General features: G+C 41.2%; 1 protein-coding gene across 1 annotated transcript in view; it reads left to right on the top strand.

Annotated features, from left to right (window-relative positions):
• The first annotated feature begins 5,257 nt into the window (after positions 1-5,257).
• Positions 5,258-16,877, top strand: part of cavin1b (caveolae associated protein 1b) — a 57,179-nt gene continuing 45,559 nt past the window's right edge. Inside the window, exon 1 of the mRNA XM_073071503.1 lies at positions 5,258-5,918. Coding sequence (XP_072927604.1) covers positions 5,460-5,918 — 459 coding nt within the window. The 5' untranslated portion in view covers positions 5,258-5,459. The remainder of the gene's footprint in view (positions 5,919-16,877) is intronic.

Below are 16,877 nucleotides of genomic sequence, written 5' to 3'. Positions count from 1 at the left end.
TTTTGAGTCTGCAAACCTTGGTTCTTGTCATCACAGCGAGAGCAAACCTCATCCATGCATATACTGTATCTTATCAAGTCATGTGGGATCATGTGGAATTTTGCAAAATATCTTGGAGTCTCTGGGAATAAAATTGCTTTGAGTGACTCAGGAAGAAAATCTCGGAGAATTTATTTTGGGCCAATTGCAAACATGTTGGTGATGGTGGAGGAAAGAGGGGCTTCATTAATGGTCACAATTAATCCACAAGGGCTCCAATGACCTGGATATTTATTTGGGTAGCAGAGGGTTGGTGGGTTCAATGGGCCAAATTATCTGGATGATGGGATGGGGAGTAAGTTTCAGGTTTCCGCAAATGTTGTGAAGTGAAGATGGTAAACCCAGCTGAAAGTTAGCACGATTGGCAGGTTTAGGACTCCTGTACAGATTTAGGACCATTTAGGCCTAGTCTGTGACTTAGGGGAAGAAACATTTTCAATTGGACTGCAATTCCAGACTCATGGGGGACCACAGGACAGCTCTGGTGGGTTTATGATGAAGAAGAGCTTGGGGGAGTAGGAAGGAGAGAGTTGTACTCTTTCTGAGCCACAAACACAGCTGAAAAGGCACTTAGCTTCAACTTTAGACTATTCTCACCTCCTTTCATATGCTGGAATTCCTGAGGCTTGTGTTAAAACAGAAGTTACTGACATCTTTAAATTTCTACCTTGGCTTGTGGGCACAGATTGGCAGCCCACTCGTATCCACTTGCCAATATCAAAGTTGCTGAGTTGGAAACACTGATGCATCTGGAATTTCCCTCCTTTTCACGCAATCCCCACCAACACCTGATATTATGCAAACAACTACATATATTAAAATTTCCCTCAAATAATCTGTTCCCTTTTTAATCAAATAGGACCTTATGGAGGATGGACAAGTAGTGGAAGAATGAAGCCCAGGTGACACAATCAGAATTTACAATTCTACCCGGTCCAGTCAGAAGCTCAAGCAAGAATGCAGATGTAGTGAGCTGTCGCTCACTCGAATCCCACCAGGCCTCTAATTCTGCTTCTTCAAGTAACAGACCAAACTTGAAGAAGCAGAATGATTGCAAAAAGAGGAACAACACAGTAAAACAGAACTGAAGCCTTCTAATGTGGAGACAACAAGTACAGGAAAACATAAGAAATAGGAGCAGGAGGAGGCCATTTGGCCCAAAAAGAAGCCTGATCCACCATTCAATAAGATAATGGCTGATCTGGCCATGGACTCAGGTTCACCTACCTGCCTTTTCCCCATAACCCTTAATTCCCCTCTATACAACAATCTACCCGAGCTTTGAATATATTTTAAGAGACCCTTCATCAGGCCTCAGCCCAAAACATTGACTGTTTATTCTGCTCTCATTCCTGACCTGCTGAGTTCTTGTGTGTGTTGCTTAAGATTTGCAGAATCTCTTGTCTTTATCACTAGTTATATTCCGAATTGGCATGTTGATTGACCCAGCTTTGATGTGCAACACTGATCATGAAATAGATCATTTTCAACCCTTTGTTAATAACTGTAGCTGCCTGTTGCTGATTCCACCAACTACCTATAGGGGACACTATGTCAGTTTTATTGGCGATATTAGAAGAATTTCTCTGGAACTATTACCCTTTGACAACTGTAAACTATGGAAAATTTCCACCATCCAACATCAGCACATCTTGTCAGAGCAGCTGTGAAAACAGAGAAAAAGATTAACATTTGTTGAGTCAACCTATTAATTTATTTTTTTTAAATTGCAAAATATCTCAGTTCCCAACACTCCAAGGGCTTGAAATCCCTGCAACGCTTGTCCATGTTTAGTGTGCTCTGATAAATGGTGTGACCAGAGGAATGGCAAAATGATAGGGTAGGTTGATTTCCAGTGACATTGGCAATCAACGTTAAATAAACGCAGAAGCAACAAAAGTGTTTTTTGTAATGTGAGGTAATAACACACATTCTCAGTGTTAATTATTGATGCTCATCTATTGGCTATTGTTCTGTAAAATAGTGATAACCTCATTATGAATGACCCCCTGCAATACCAGTTGTTTGTCCTTGTATGTTTTTCTGGTTCTTTTATGCACAAAGCAGAGTTTGGTCTTGCAAAGGTGTCAGGAACATTATTATGCTAGCAAGGAGCAGGAAGCTATTTCAAATTCTGCCGTCGTAGTTTTAGGTGGAACTCACAGAATCAGGCCATGCTGATAATTGGAATTAACTCAAGCCTCTAGCTATCTTTCATCATCCAGCACCACCTGCTTCCTGCACCTAACAGAGTGACCACTGAGTGTATGTTTGTGATCTTCAGCTGCTATAACCCATCCACTTCAAGGTTCGACGTGTTGTGCATTCAGAGATGCTCTTCTGCGCACCGCTGTTGTAACGTGTGGCTATTTGAGTTACTGTCGCCTTCCTGTCAGCTTGAACCAGTCTGGCCATTCTCCTCTGACCTCTCTCGTTAACAAGGTATTTTCACCCACTGAACTGCCGCTCACTGGGTGTTTATTGTTATTTGCACCACTCTCTGTAAACTCTAGAAACTGTTGTGAATGAAAATCCCAGGAGCTCAGCAGTTTCTGGGATACTCAAGCCACCCCATCAGGTACCAACAATCATTCCATGTTCAAGGTCACTTACATAATATTTCTTCTCCATTCTGATGTTTGATCTGAACAACAACTGAACCTCTTGGCCACATCTGTATGATTTTATGCATTGAGTTGCTGCCAGGTGATTGATGACTGATTAGATATTTGTATTAATAAGCAGGTGTACAGGTGTATCTATTAAAGTGGCCACTGAGTGTGTATGAGCCTTCACTTCTAGTGTCTATCCAGCCCACCCTTCTGTGGATCAATGCTATTCACTTTATCCAGAGGCCCTCATCCGCACCACTCTCTGGGAAAGAATTTCTTTTTAATGACCTTTCTAAATCTTAGACCTTTTCTTATCTTGACGGCATCCGGTTCTTCTTCCATCCAAAGAGAAACACTGTCCACATTTGCTGATTTTAATGATCTCCCCTGTTCAGAAGTACTGATCCTGTCTATCCTGCTCAGATTCTGTTTTTCATACCTTCTTTTTATTCGGGTAATCATTTCCTCACTGTATTCCTTCAAAGGAGGACACATCCATGACAATTATTTGATTGGCGCATTGAGACCCTTCACACCAGGAGACAAACAGTAAGGTAAAGCTAACTGAGGCCCCTCTACCCCATGTTTTTTCCAGCACTGTACCAATTATTTGTTACCCAGCTGTCCTTAGATGTGCTCCACTCTCCAAATTCCATTCCTCAGACCAAGGCCTTGTTCATGGATTAAGCCATCAAAAATCAAACTGTGTGGGTGGCCCATACGATGAGGACAATGTAACTATCCCTTGCCCAGACAGGAATAATCAACCTCAGGACTTTGATCCTTATTTGTAAACAAATTTAAAGTATTCAAGCATATTGCACATGATAGGATGCTGTCACAAATAATAACACAGCAAATCCTTCTCTTAACTCCACCATGGATGGTTCCAAGCCTGGCTGTGAAAGGAGGAGAATTGGGCATGGAGCTAGTAACCCCATCCCATAAAGACCCCGAGCTATAGAAACACCAAAGACCTCATCCCTGGGAGGGGAAGGATCTTCAAAGATGGGTTACAAAAGGGGACAACTTGGAAGATTGGCCCAGGACAGAGGACTCTGATGAGCTGCTGTCAGCGGCCTATGCCCCTGTAAGAGTAATAGGCTTAAGTGTGTATGTAAACCTTTCCCTTGAGGAAGAAGAGGAATGGTCTTAACTGCTCATGTGATGTTTGTTGTGGTTGAATAAGACCATAAGACATAGGAGCAGAATTAGGCCATTCAGTCCATTGAGTCTGCTCTGCATTCCATCATGGCTGATTTATTAGAGCATATTGAAAACACTCCCTAATTCCTCTCCTAAATGCTATTTTCCATGAAATTGGTCATCTGGAAGAACACTCAAAGATGGAATCAGTGAGAAAATGTCCTCTCTGCAGCAGAGCAGATAGTTGAAGAAAAATATAATAAACTCATTCCAAGATGATTGAATTGCATTAAGAAATATATGATCACTGAGTGTATGTTCATGATCTTCTGCTGCTATGGCCCATGCACTTCAAGGTTCGATGGGTTATGTGCTCAGAGGTGCTCTCTGCACACCATTGTTGTAACACATGCTTATTTGAGTTACGGTCAGCTTGAACCGGTCTGGCCATTCTCCTCTGATGTGCCTCATTTTCGCCCACAGAACTGCTGCTCACTGGATGTATTTTGGTTCTTCACGCCATCCTCTGTAAACTCTAGAGACTGTTATGCATGGAAATCCCAGGAGATCAGCAGTTTCTGAGATATTCAAACAACCTCGTCTGGTACCAGCAATCATTCCATGGTCAAAGTCACTTAGATCGCATTTCTTCCCCCATTCTGATGTTTGTTCTGAACAACAACTGAACCTCTTGACCACGTCTGCATGCTTTTATGCATTGAGTTGCTGTGACATGCTTGGCTGAATAGATATTTGCATTAATGAGCAAGTGTACAGGTTTACTTAATAAACTGGCCGCTGAGTGTATAAAATCAAGCAAAGAAAGCATTCTCCATGTTCTACACTCACTCTGATGCTTTGCATAAAGGCATCATTAAAGAGATTCCCTTTTGCATCGAGTCCTACATGCTTGATGTCATTTTAGCACGCTGATTCAAAGAAAAACCTCTTTTGGGAAGTGTTTCCAGCTGTTTCTAGCCTGTTTCATGTGCAGAATGTTTCACAGATGGGAAGTTTTATCATCTTCGGAGAAATGCAGATAATAGTGAGAATCTACTGTACACGCAGATTTGTGCTCATTCTGCTAACTATAGAAATTGATGTTAACTGTTGCTGAATTTTACCGGCTGTACTAGAAACTGCCTTCCTTTATTAAGAGAAATAGCTTAGACTAGTAAATTTACTACAGCTGTCCCTTTGTATGAGTAGACATGCGTAGCTGGTTTGTGCAGCAGCCTGTTTTGAAGCGGGATTCATCCAGCAGTATTTCCAGAGTCTGTTATGCAAAGTGTAGAGCCCAATTCTCTGAACATTCCTATCTCAGGTCTGGGATTTTTTTGTTGTTGGCGGTGCGCATTCCTCATTAGATTTGCCTGTGCTTGCATTGGAAGCCTTCAACTCCCTCCCAACTATTCAAACAATTTAAGGAGGGGGCTGGCATGAACTCCAGCAGTCTCGCTCTGTGCAGCTAGGTGGAGTAGCTGGTGTCCTTTTAAGCTTGCAGATTTATTTTGGACACTTCTTGAGCAGCTGTGTAACTGGAGTGAGAGCACATACATACAGGCTCCTCTCTCTCTCTCTCTCCACGGGACTGGCTTCCATCCCAGCGCAGTGAACCTAGGTTCAATCAGTATTTTCAGTCCTAGTTTGACATTTGCAACTATGGCAGACATCATGCAGACTGAAGAGCAGGAGCAGGAGCAGGAGCAGGAGCAGGAGCAGGAGTGGGAGCAGAACATCCCTGAAGTCCCGGAGCCAGAGAAGCAGAAGGAGAGCTCAAAGCCGGAGCCTCAGTTCAATGGCGTACTGGTGCTCACTCTCCTGGACAAAGTGGTGGGCATGGTCGATCAGATCCAAAGCAGCCAACAGCAGCTGGAGCAGCGGCATCTGGAGATGGAGAACGCTGTCTTCACCATTCAGAATGAGCTGAGCAAGCTCACCAAGTCGCAGGCAACCTCCAGCAACAGCGTCAACAAGATGCTGGAGAAGATTCGGAAAGTCAGTGTCAACGTCAAGACCATCAAGCACAACATGGAGAAGCAGGCAGCACAGATCAAGAAACTCGAAGCGAATGAGGCCGTGCTACTGAAACGGAATAACTTCAAAGTAATGGTTTATCAGGTAAGATGTTTGCTGATTTGAAGAGTGCGCGCGCGCGCGTGCATGCGTGTGTGTGTGTGTGTGCGTGTGTGTGTGTGTGTGTGTGTGTGTGTGTGTGTGTGTGTATGTGCGTGTGTGTGTATGTGCGTGTGTGTGTGTGTGTGTTTGTGTGTGTGTGTGTGTGTGTGTGTGGTTTGTGGATGAGGGTTTATGCACCTATCTAGCCATCAAAGAGTCTATTTTCACCTGAGGCTTACTGTCTTAATGTTAATAAAGAGTAACCACAGTAAACTTCATTCAGAAGTAGACAAGAATGGGGTGGGATTGCTTGTTATCTGGGGTGAGAGATAATTGTATCTGTACTGTGAGGAATGCTGATCGATGACCTCTTTGGTGTAACAAGTTACTCCAACTATTTTCACAGCGACCTCCCCGGCGTATAACCAGACTCCAGTTTGCACACAAAACAAAACTCAGGTCCTCACTGCACATCAGACAATTCAACTTAAGATGCAAAGAGCATCAAGTATATTACAAGTTGGGAGATATTGTCTGGTATTGTCTGTCTCTGTATTGGAGGCAATTATTTCCTATCTTATTAAAGTGAAACTCTAAAGGTGTTCTAAGGTGGCTGCTGCACTTAACATCACTAATATAGCATACTGAGGGAACCCTTTCCAAAATACCTCAAACATCTATTTCTGCACAGTTATCTTGCCTGCATGGTGCTGCAATTAGGATATTGCAAAATATTGCAAATATTTTTTCTTGGCTAGGAATATATTTTCGGTCCATCTGACGCAGACTGGAAGTCACATGTAATATTAATAATAAAAGAATCAAGCTTCACAGCTTCTATGCTGAGTTTTGCTCCTGCACATCAGTAAAAAGGAAATGCTTGTCCATGTTCAGCACAACTTCAGTTAGAGAGTGGCAGAGGGCAGACAGTGGGAGTTGTCCGCCACCAACCGCAATGCTTGATCTGGGATGGGCCCAATAAAAAGGATACAAATATTAAGGAATTCAGGTGCAACTCAAGCAACTTTGTTAAACATTTCCTCAGGTTTATTCCTTAAAACATGCAAAGCCTTTGAGAAGCAGTCAAACAAACTAAACTTAACAAGCTGAAATTCAATTCGAACTTTTATGGAATTCAAAGATTTTAAATTAAAATGAATGGAAATTAAAGTGAGTGTAGCCGGAGGATTTATTCACGGGGGTGTAGACTATGAAAGAAAAGGATTGTTAAATTGGTGCAAGGCATTTATTGGATCACAGTTAGAGTATTGTATGTGGTTCTGTGCGTATCTCTGACAGGAGTGATAACTGAGCCTGGGGAATGATCTGTGAAGATTCACTTTCTTGCTATCAAAAATATAAGATTGTAGTTATGAAGGAAAGCTCAGAAACCAGGGGTTTCATCAAACTTTAAGAGAGAAAGTAATAATATCTTTTAAAATGGCAAAATATTTTGAAATGCAGCAATGCAAAATCTTGTCTTCAGTGTTTTGATAAATCCTCAACTCTGATCATATCAGAGAAGGGAAATGGAAGAAATTGGACATGTAAGCAAATATAACTCCTTTATTCAAACAGCTTTTGACATAGCATAAGGAAACGAAAAAAGACCATTTAAAAGAAAGAATGTGCTTATGTGGATAGAATGGAAAGGAAAGGAGAATGCATTTGGATAAGAATATGCCAGGCAACTTCTTTCTACACTTTAACTTTTCAGATTATTAGTTTGTGTGAAGCTCACAAAGTAAACAATATATATATGGTAATAATAAATGTAGCAACAGAGACAGTGATGGGTGCAAAGCAGAATGGCACAAACTACAGTAATGCAAACTGAAGTATTGCAGAACGAAATCTTAATGTGACAATAACAGAAGAGGTAAAATTAAGGGTTTGACAATTTGCCATCACCAAGTGGAAAGGGTATTTGAAAGAGCTGGCTTAACTTGGATGATTTCCTTGCATTTGTACTTTTGATTTATAAAGACAAACTCTGAGAAGAACACCCATACCCACTTGTTAATGCAAATATCTAATCAGCCAATCATGTGGCAACAACTCAATGCATAAAAGCATGCAGACATGGTCAAGGGGTTGAGACCAAACATCCAAATGTGGAAGAAATGTAATCTAAGTGACTTTGACAGTGGTGCCAGACAGGGTGGTTTGACTATGTCAGAAGCTGCTAATCTCCTGGGACTTTCACACAGAGCAGTCTCCAGAGTTTACAGAGAGTGGTGAGAAAAACAAAAAACATCCAGTGAGCAGCAGTTCTGTAGGCAAAAATGCCTTGGTAATGTGACAGCTCAGAGGAGAATGGCCAGGCTGGTTCAAGCTGACAGGAAGGTGACAGTAACTCAAATAACCACACGTTACAACAGAGCTGTGCAGAAGAGCATCTCTGAATGCACAACACATCAAACCTTGAAGTGACTGGGCTACAACAAAAGACCACAAACATACACTCATAGCCACTTTGTTAGGTGCAGGAAGCACCTCATAAAGTGGCTTCTAAGTGAAAATTTCAAATTTTTGTTGCCACATATACAAATTTTTGTGTTAATGCAGATAGCAACAAAGAAAAACCATTTAAATTAGCCTATGAGAACACACCAGCAGTTCATTAATATCCGCCAGAAAAAAAATACCAACTGCAGGAAATAACGTCTAATTGTTAACAGTTTGTGGGTATTTGCAATTATTCCCTAACAGGCCAAGTCAGGATATACCTATTCACAGTTACACTTCACATAATCTTGAAAACAATACACTTACTGTTTTGTTATTTGATGATACGATCTCTTCCATTGATGAGGGGAGCCCAAAGCTCAGTGTTGTAGATATCACATAATTGTCAATAGAGAATCAAGAAACATTCCTTAATTTAGAAAACTGTGGAGACTGCTACATGGGGAGTGCTTGTGATGCTTAGTGAAGATAGATTTACACAGAAGCTAGATAAGATCATATGGCAGAAAATTGGGGTCTGTTTGGGTATAAAATTAAAACTTGCACGCTCTGCTCTAACAGCAGTCAGTCCAAATCTAACCCCTGCCCAGCACTGTTTTAACTTTTCCACAGCCAATCTGACTCAGAGGCATTTGCAAAAAAGTGGGGAAAAATCCCATTTTCTATGTCACGCATACACTGCAACTGATGAAGAGCAGAATGCACATGCAGTAAAACTCCGTATTTAATCATGACCTGGATAAAATACTGGACCAGGTCAATATGGGGTGGCTGGAACCAGCCTAAACCTAACCCAGTGCATATTGATACATGCTGAAGGCTCAGGTTGTCCAGCTACTCTCCAGTCAAAAGAACTAGAAGGGCAAGTTCAGGAGTATAAATTAAGATAGGAAAGGATTCTGTGGAACAAACAGCAGCAGCACAGAATTGTTGGGATGAATGGTCAGTTGACATCCAGTAATGTAATTCCTTCCACATCATCAAATCTCACCAGAGCCTTATAAAGTCCCACACAGCCCTAGAACTGTACCTATTCAGTTGCACCCACGGCTTTCCTATATGATTTATACGCAACCCACTTAGAAATAGCGGAGTGTACATAATAATCAGTAATATTAATTATCAGTAATATTTATTATTTAATACATTCTTGGTTAAACTTGGTTTTGGCTTGAAACTTTTTAAGTCTTATTGGGACTGAAAGAGTTCAAAAGAGCTGCTGGAGCTTTGTCAGAATCCATAAAAAACACATGTTGGATTCTTTGCTGAAATTTGCACACAGCCGGTCCCCATTTCAGCAATGGCTTTATTTTATATGACTGCTGATGATGCAGAGTCTGCAGTACTTCAAAGTTTTACTGTAGAAAACACACTCTGTTCCAGAGAAAAAGATTGGGCTGAAAGTGTTCATCTTTTGGACTTAGGCTTAGAGGGAGTTTGCTTCAGATTTCTTTGCTCCCTCTATGTGACTATAGACAAAAGGGATTAATGTACTGCTATGAAGAAAATAATGTGCTGGGTTTGGACATAACAGCAAGATTGAAGACAACCTTTAAAACAAGGGCCTAAATCTGACACCCACCTTCAGCAGAGATGCCAAAACATCCCGCTTAAAGGTCAGTTTACTATGGCCTTTCAATCTAACAATTCTTTCATTGACCTCTCTTGCCACACTGAACAATCCATCCAATGCTTTGAAGGGAGAATGAGCGTTGCTGCCTTTACACAGGATTTTCTGCGACAGTTGACCAAGTTGAATGTGATAAACTTTCAGAGACTAAAAGTATCAAAAGATAATGGTGAAGGGTAGTAGCTGAGGTAGATAAGCAACCAATGGTTTATTAAATAGCGGATAGATCTAAGCTATTTTGCGGTCTCCACCTACAATTTCTTATGTGCTTGTTATCATAAGCCTCTGCTTCTGAACCATGCAGAGAATTATTGTACCATTTGCACTGCTGAGGTTATGAAGGTCCCCAGCTTACTCCAAGTACTATCTTTGTCGTGTCTGCTGATGGAACATCAGGACCTGAGCGTGTCCCTTGTGACAGAGCTGGTGATTATCCGAGTCAGATACATTCATGTACTCTAGTTTGCTCTGATAATTGAGAGAACAAGCTGACACATTACTGTGATCTGAGATGTAGACTTGCCACCCAGGATGCGGGACTCTTCCCACTTTATTCTGGATGTCATTGGAAACAATTGCTCAGAAGCATTGATTGGTCCAAGCTCAAGAGCTGCGAGCCAGGATTTCTGCACAGAGGGTGGTAATTGCATGGAACGAGCTGTCAGAGGAAGAGGAGAGGCAGATACAATTACAGTATATGAAAGGTATTTGGACAGGTACTGGATTGAGGAGAAGTAGAGACACACAGGCCTTATATGGGCAAATGTGACAAGCGTAGAAAGGCATCTCAATGAGCAATTTGAACTTTGAAAGTTTCTGTGCTGTACATCTGTTTAACTCTAAGACTAACCTGCGGGGAGATTACTGTTCTTTGCTGATGTGGTATGGTAAAAGCTAGTTGACCGATGAGAAACGTCCCTAAGTTGTGTCCTTTGCAAACCTGTTCCAAAGCTCACAATTAGCAACAAAAATTACTGAGAATAGTCAGCAGATGTGGAGAGAAAAACAGCGAGGCAGAGGAGAGGAGAAAAGGGAAAGTGTGTGATAAGGTAAAGAGTACGGGAACTTGAACTTGAGAAGGTGCTACTGGCTGAAAGAGGGGGATAGGGTGTGCCTCGGGAAGGGTTTAGGAGGAGGAGCTGAAGGAAATCTGAAATACCAGGAGATGAAGATAAATCTGAATGCTGGAAGTAAGAGATACAGGACTAGGACTGCTGACTTTTTTAATCTGTTAGAAGGAGGATCAGAGGGATCCTGGGGTCTGAGTCCATAGGACGCTCAAAGCAACTGCACAGGTTGACTCTGTGGTTAAGAAGGCATTCGGAGCATTGGCCTTCATCAACTGTGGGGCTGCATTCAAGAGCTGAGAGGTAATGTTACAGCATACAGGACCCTGGTCAGACCCCACTTGGAGTACTGTGCTCAGTTCTGTTCGCCTCACTACAGGAAAGATGTGGAAACCATAGAAAGGGAGCAGAGGAGATTTACAAGGATGCTGCCTGGATTGGGGAGCATGCCTTATGAGAATAGGTTGAGTGAACTTGGCCTCTTCTCCTTGGAACGACGGAGATTGAGAGGTGACCTGATAGAGGTGTATAAGATGATAAGAGGCATTGATTGTGTGGATATTCAGAGGATTTTTCCCAAGGCTGAAATGGTTGCCACAAGAGGACACAGGTTTAAGGTGCTGGGGAGTAGGTACAGAGGAGATGTCAGGGGTAAGTTTTTTACTCAGAGCGTGGTGAGTGCGTGGAATGGACTGCCGGGAAAGGTGGTGGAGGTGGATACAATAGAGTCTTTTAAGAGACTTTTAGATAGGTACATGGAGCTTAGAAAAATAGAGGGAGTAAAATGGAGGGCTATAGGTAAGCCTAGTAATTTCTAAGATAGGGACATGTTCGGCACAACTTTGTGGGCTGAAGGGCCTGTATTGTGCTGTAGGTTTTCTATGTTTTTATGTTTCTAATTTATTCTTAAACTCTCTGGATTTAGTTAGTAGTTAGAAGTAGAATGATTATAATAAATGTTATGAAGAGATGTGTTGAAGTCAGCTCACAAGGAGTTGCCACACTCTGTTGTATTCTTGGATTGTCCTACCACATGGGAATCAGGGAGTTGGGTTTGCCATTATTTACATTTTTGGATGGTAAGCACCCGCTCTCAGCTGGAAGAGCCCCAGTGAAAATCACCCTTCACATAGTCTACCAATGAGCAGGAGTAAGCCATAATCTCCCTTGGAACTGTTCCACCATTCAATTAGATCATGGTTGGGTTCACCTTAGTCTCAACATAAGTTTCCCTGTATGATCTTGGATTCTCCTGTATTCCAAGAATCTATCTGACTCACACTTGACTGTACATAGTGACTCACCATGCATGGTTCTGTCATGAAAAATGTTTAAAATATTTAGTGGCAGAGAAAATCTTCTGTACCTGGAATGGCACATTAATCTTTCTCATCTAAAGTATCTTTAAGGGCTTACTAGTGTAAAATCCTATTATGTACAGGGGTCCAGGGCATAACTGAAGCAATCTAGCATGGTCAACATGCTCAAAGACCTTTTTTTCCACTCAGTCAATTATTGTAGTGTGAGTGGGCTCAGTGGGTTGGGGTCTGGGTAGTGCAGGTGGGAAGCTCAAGGGAGCTAATGTAGTTGGGGTGGTAGTAGGAGATGGGGGAAGTTGATGATTTTACCAGTTCTAATACAAATTAGGACCTTTACAGCAAAGCCTTGGGTGAAGGTGAGCTGAAGTTTGCATATTGTAGATTGTGGGATACCAACAGAAAATGAGAAGGAAGAGTCAATGAAAGCACAGGACAAAGTACTGTTGTAGAAGTTATGGTAGGCAATCTCACAGGTGGCAATATTGGTGTCACATACAATACCAGTTTGCAGACAGTCTGATGTAGTTTTTGATGGTTACCTGGACACCATGGCTAGATAGGAAGCAAAATAGTGACAGCAAAAGAAGACCGAGAAAGCTATGAAGCAGTTTCACCATTAAAACAGCGAATGAACGAGAAAAAGAATGAAATTCAGTGCTGGTAGTTGTGTGATTTGTGAGCTTGGATCAACCAATCATTACAAACCTCCAGAACTTTTCTTTCTGACTGATTAATGCAAGGTATGTACATAAAATACTGAAAAGGCCCATAAAGACAACTAATAAATTGCTACTTGTATTGTTCCATCCCTAAAGCTGAATTTCACTCATTCATGCTCATTTCAACCCTCTGCCCTCACTCTTGACCCCCAAACACTGAGTATTCCAAATGTACATTAAGTTACGTACCAAGTGAAGCAAGTGTAACTGGTGGGTTACAGTACTGTGCAAAAGTCTTAGGCACCCTAGATTTTTTATATGGTTTCAGATAGTATGGCCTCCATATATATAGCCCTGATCTCAACATTATTGAGGTTGTCTGGGATTACCTGGAGGGACAGAAGCAGAACTGTGATAAGTTCTCCAAGATGCTTGGAACAACCTGTCAGCTGATTTTCTTATACAACTGCATGACAGTGTACCTAAGAGAATTGATGTCGTTTTAAAGGCAAAGGGTGGCCACACCAAATATTGATTTGCTTTAGTTTTTTACTGTTCACTGCTCTTTATAGTAATTTTTTGGATTTTTAGAAACTTTTCATTTCATTATTTTTGAAAGCACCTTTGCTTTACAGAATTTTTTTACATGGGCCTAAGACTTTTGCACAGTACTCTATATTGATTGATGCACCCATTTCTTTGCTTCCCACAGAAGTGAACAGATTTTCTTTGGTTCCCTCAGTTGTAAATGTCATCTGTCATTTTGGCCATAAGTGAGGTTTCCTTTCAACAGCTGGATTATAATAAAACGAGATAATAGATTTATTTCAGAGGCTCACTCGCCTCAAGGCTTGGCATTGGATTAATCTACAATGAAGACCCTCGGACAGTTCTGAAGAGGATGGTAACATTATGCACATCTGCTGTGTTGATCCTTTTAAATTGTTTTACATTATTATGCAGATGCTATTAATAAGTTACCAACTCTTCAATTCAGTGTCCAAGGATTTTTCAATCCTTAATTGCTAAAAGCTAACTTAGGAAACCAAGTCATAAGAAAGTTATGCAACTATAATTAACCTTTTCCTTTTATGGACGGATTAGTGTGTGTGTTTGATTTTCTATATGTATATATACTGTATGCACCAGATTTCGTTTGTATTTATTGTAGTGAATGTTTAAGTCAGACTGACTTATTTGTGTACTTAAAGAGCAAACACGAGGAAATCTGCAGATGCTGGAAATTCAAACAACAACACACACAAAATGCTGGTAGAACACAGCAGGCCAGGCAGCATTGATAGGGAGACGTGCTGTCGACGTTTTGGGCTGAGACCCTTCGTCAGGACTGGAAAAAGATAGGAGAAAGAAGAGATGGGAGTTCCTTTATGAATGGGTAACCCTGACGAAGGGTCTCGGCCCGAAACGTCGACAGCGCTTCTCCCTATCGATGCTGCCTGGCCTGCTGTGTTCTACGAGCATTTTGTGTGTGTTGTTATTTGTGTACTTTCTGTGTTTGTTAGGCTATACTGTATGTGTTTATATGGTTATTGAACTACAGTATATATGATGTTGATTACTCTGTCAGATTGGATATTTGCGGGATTTTGCATAGTTACTGGAATGTATAGCTGTAAAGTGACATTTGTCATATAGATGATATGTCAAGCACATATGATCCATCAGACATGCACAAGTACACAGGTCCCAAAGAATGAGCTAACAGAAAAACAAATACACACAAACACACAATGCAAAATAGCACACGTTAGGTATATACTCAAGATTGAAATACACCCGATCCAACAGACATACATCATCCAGTAGGAACATGCTCAAGACAGGCTCCCTCACACAAACATGAACTAACAGATGCACAGAAAGACTCAATTCAACAGATACACTAAAATACAAACAAGCAAACACATAAAACTTCACACGCGATCCAACAGGAACACAAGACACTATCTTTTAGATAGGCGAACAGACGCACAGAAGCACGTTAACTTACAGACACATGCAAGCAGATACATAATTTCAAAGACATACACTTATTCATAATTTTATTGCTCGGAGAAAACAATTTCTTTATTGTGTTGAAAGCTTTCCCTACGTAACTACAGTAAATGCACAAACAATAATTCATACTGGAGATGTTACAACTTGATAATGTGTCAAAAAATTGCAAGTATTATAAAATATACCACGTTCTATGGAGAGATAAAGGGAATGGAATGTTCTTCAGGAGCTGAGGTGCAGACTGCGATAATAGCCGGGCAGTAAATGTTGAGACTGGTTCGTTCTTCCAGCACGTCTGAGCAGCGGTGTCTGCTGCCTGATGCAATGCAATAAACTGATTTATTCAGTTATTTATCAGGAGACTTCAATTTAAAAAAATAAATTAGATGTCACGTCAGATGGATTTATCCTTAATAAAGCAGCATCATGCTGGATATCATAGTCAGGATCAAGGCATTTCCAAATACTTAATCTTTATGTCAAGGTTGTTTCAGGCTCCTTGTTTGTGAAGTTTTCATGCAGTCAGATTGTGAAAAAAATATACTCAACAAAAACCCACTGGAAGAGTCTTCTACCTTCTCACCAGAATTTGAACCTGTAGTTTTTCTGTGAGTGCATTTACAAAGCTGTATTCATCTCTGTGCATCCTTATTTTGTGGCTTTTGTTTTTACGATGGTAGCTTGGCTGCAGTCACAAAAACGTTAGTCATTATTGAGTCAGAAATTCCCAGAGAGTCAGTGGACCGTCAAGTGAGCTTGAGAAGTTGGTGCCAATTTATGGACAGTTTGAAGATTAAACAGATGGGTGTGTGCCTAGTTTTGAGATAGAGTTCATTTGCCTCACCTTAATGGTGTGTTTGAGTTGGTCAATTCACCATCCTTCAACATAAAGCCAAAATCCCCTTGGGTTACCCATTCATAAAGGAACTCCCATCTCTTCTTTCTCCTATCTTTTTTCAGTCATGTCTTCAAGCAAGTAGCTGGAATCAATTACACAATGTTAGTCACAACTGAAAATTAAGGCTTGCACTTATTCAAACAGGGTCAGAGTACACAACTATCACCTGTTTTTTTGTGTGCTGTACTCTGCCAGAGCCTCGGCGACCATTTTTATTCAAAGTGGTTATCTTGGAGGAAAGATTCTGTGAGTGGACCCCACATCCTTCTCACAGTGCAGTTTTTTTCACGAGGTCGAGTTGCAAGCTCGACACTCAACCCGGCATGGATAGAAAGCGTGTCCGGAAGAGGCCTGACTGGATTTGAACTCAGGAACCTTCGCTCCGGAGTCCGATGCTGATGTCACTGCGCCACCAGCCGGCATTACCTATTTAGGAACATGTTAATGATATGTGGTTCTTTTTGTAAGATCCATTTCCATTTTGTACTTTTCAAAGTTTGCTGTGTATACTTGCTCTCTTACCTCGGGCACAGACCGGATGGCTAATGCTAGACAGAAAATAATGTTCCATAACTGCATCCTACATCTAGAATTAATCAAGTGTAATAAAAACATACATGACCCAAGTCGTCACTGGATCGCAATACAACAGTGAATAACCTCTGCAATCTCTGACCCTCCAGTTCAATATTGATACCAAGGCTTTCAGCTACTTGGTGCATGATGTTTGGAATTTTCTCTCTATCACTCTTTCCACTAAAGTGCTCCATGAATCTGAGCCTCTGGTTACGTGGCTCAGTGCCACATTCCGAAATTTTCTTTTAAAAACTGCAGATGCTGGAAATATGAGATAAAACCGGCAAATGCGAGAAACACTCAGTAGGCCAGGCAGCACCTGTGG

Source organism: Hemitrygon akajei, chromosome 18 (assembly GCF_048418815.1).
Source record: "Hemitrygon akajei chromosome 18, sHemAka1.3, whole genome shotgun sequence".
NCBI classification, from domain to species: Eukaryota; Metazoa; Chordata; class Chondrichthyes; order Myliobatiformes; family Dasyatidae; genus Hemitrygon; species Hemitrygon akajei.
Note: the sequence above shows the minus strand (reverse complement) of the source record. Positions and strands in the feature narration are given on the sequence as shown.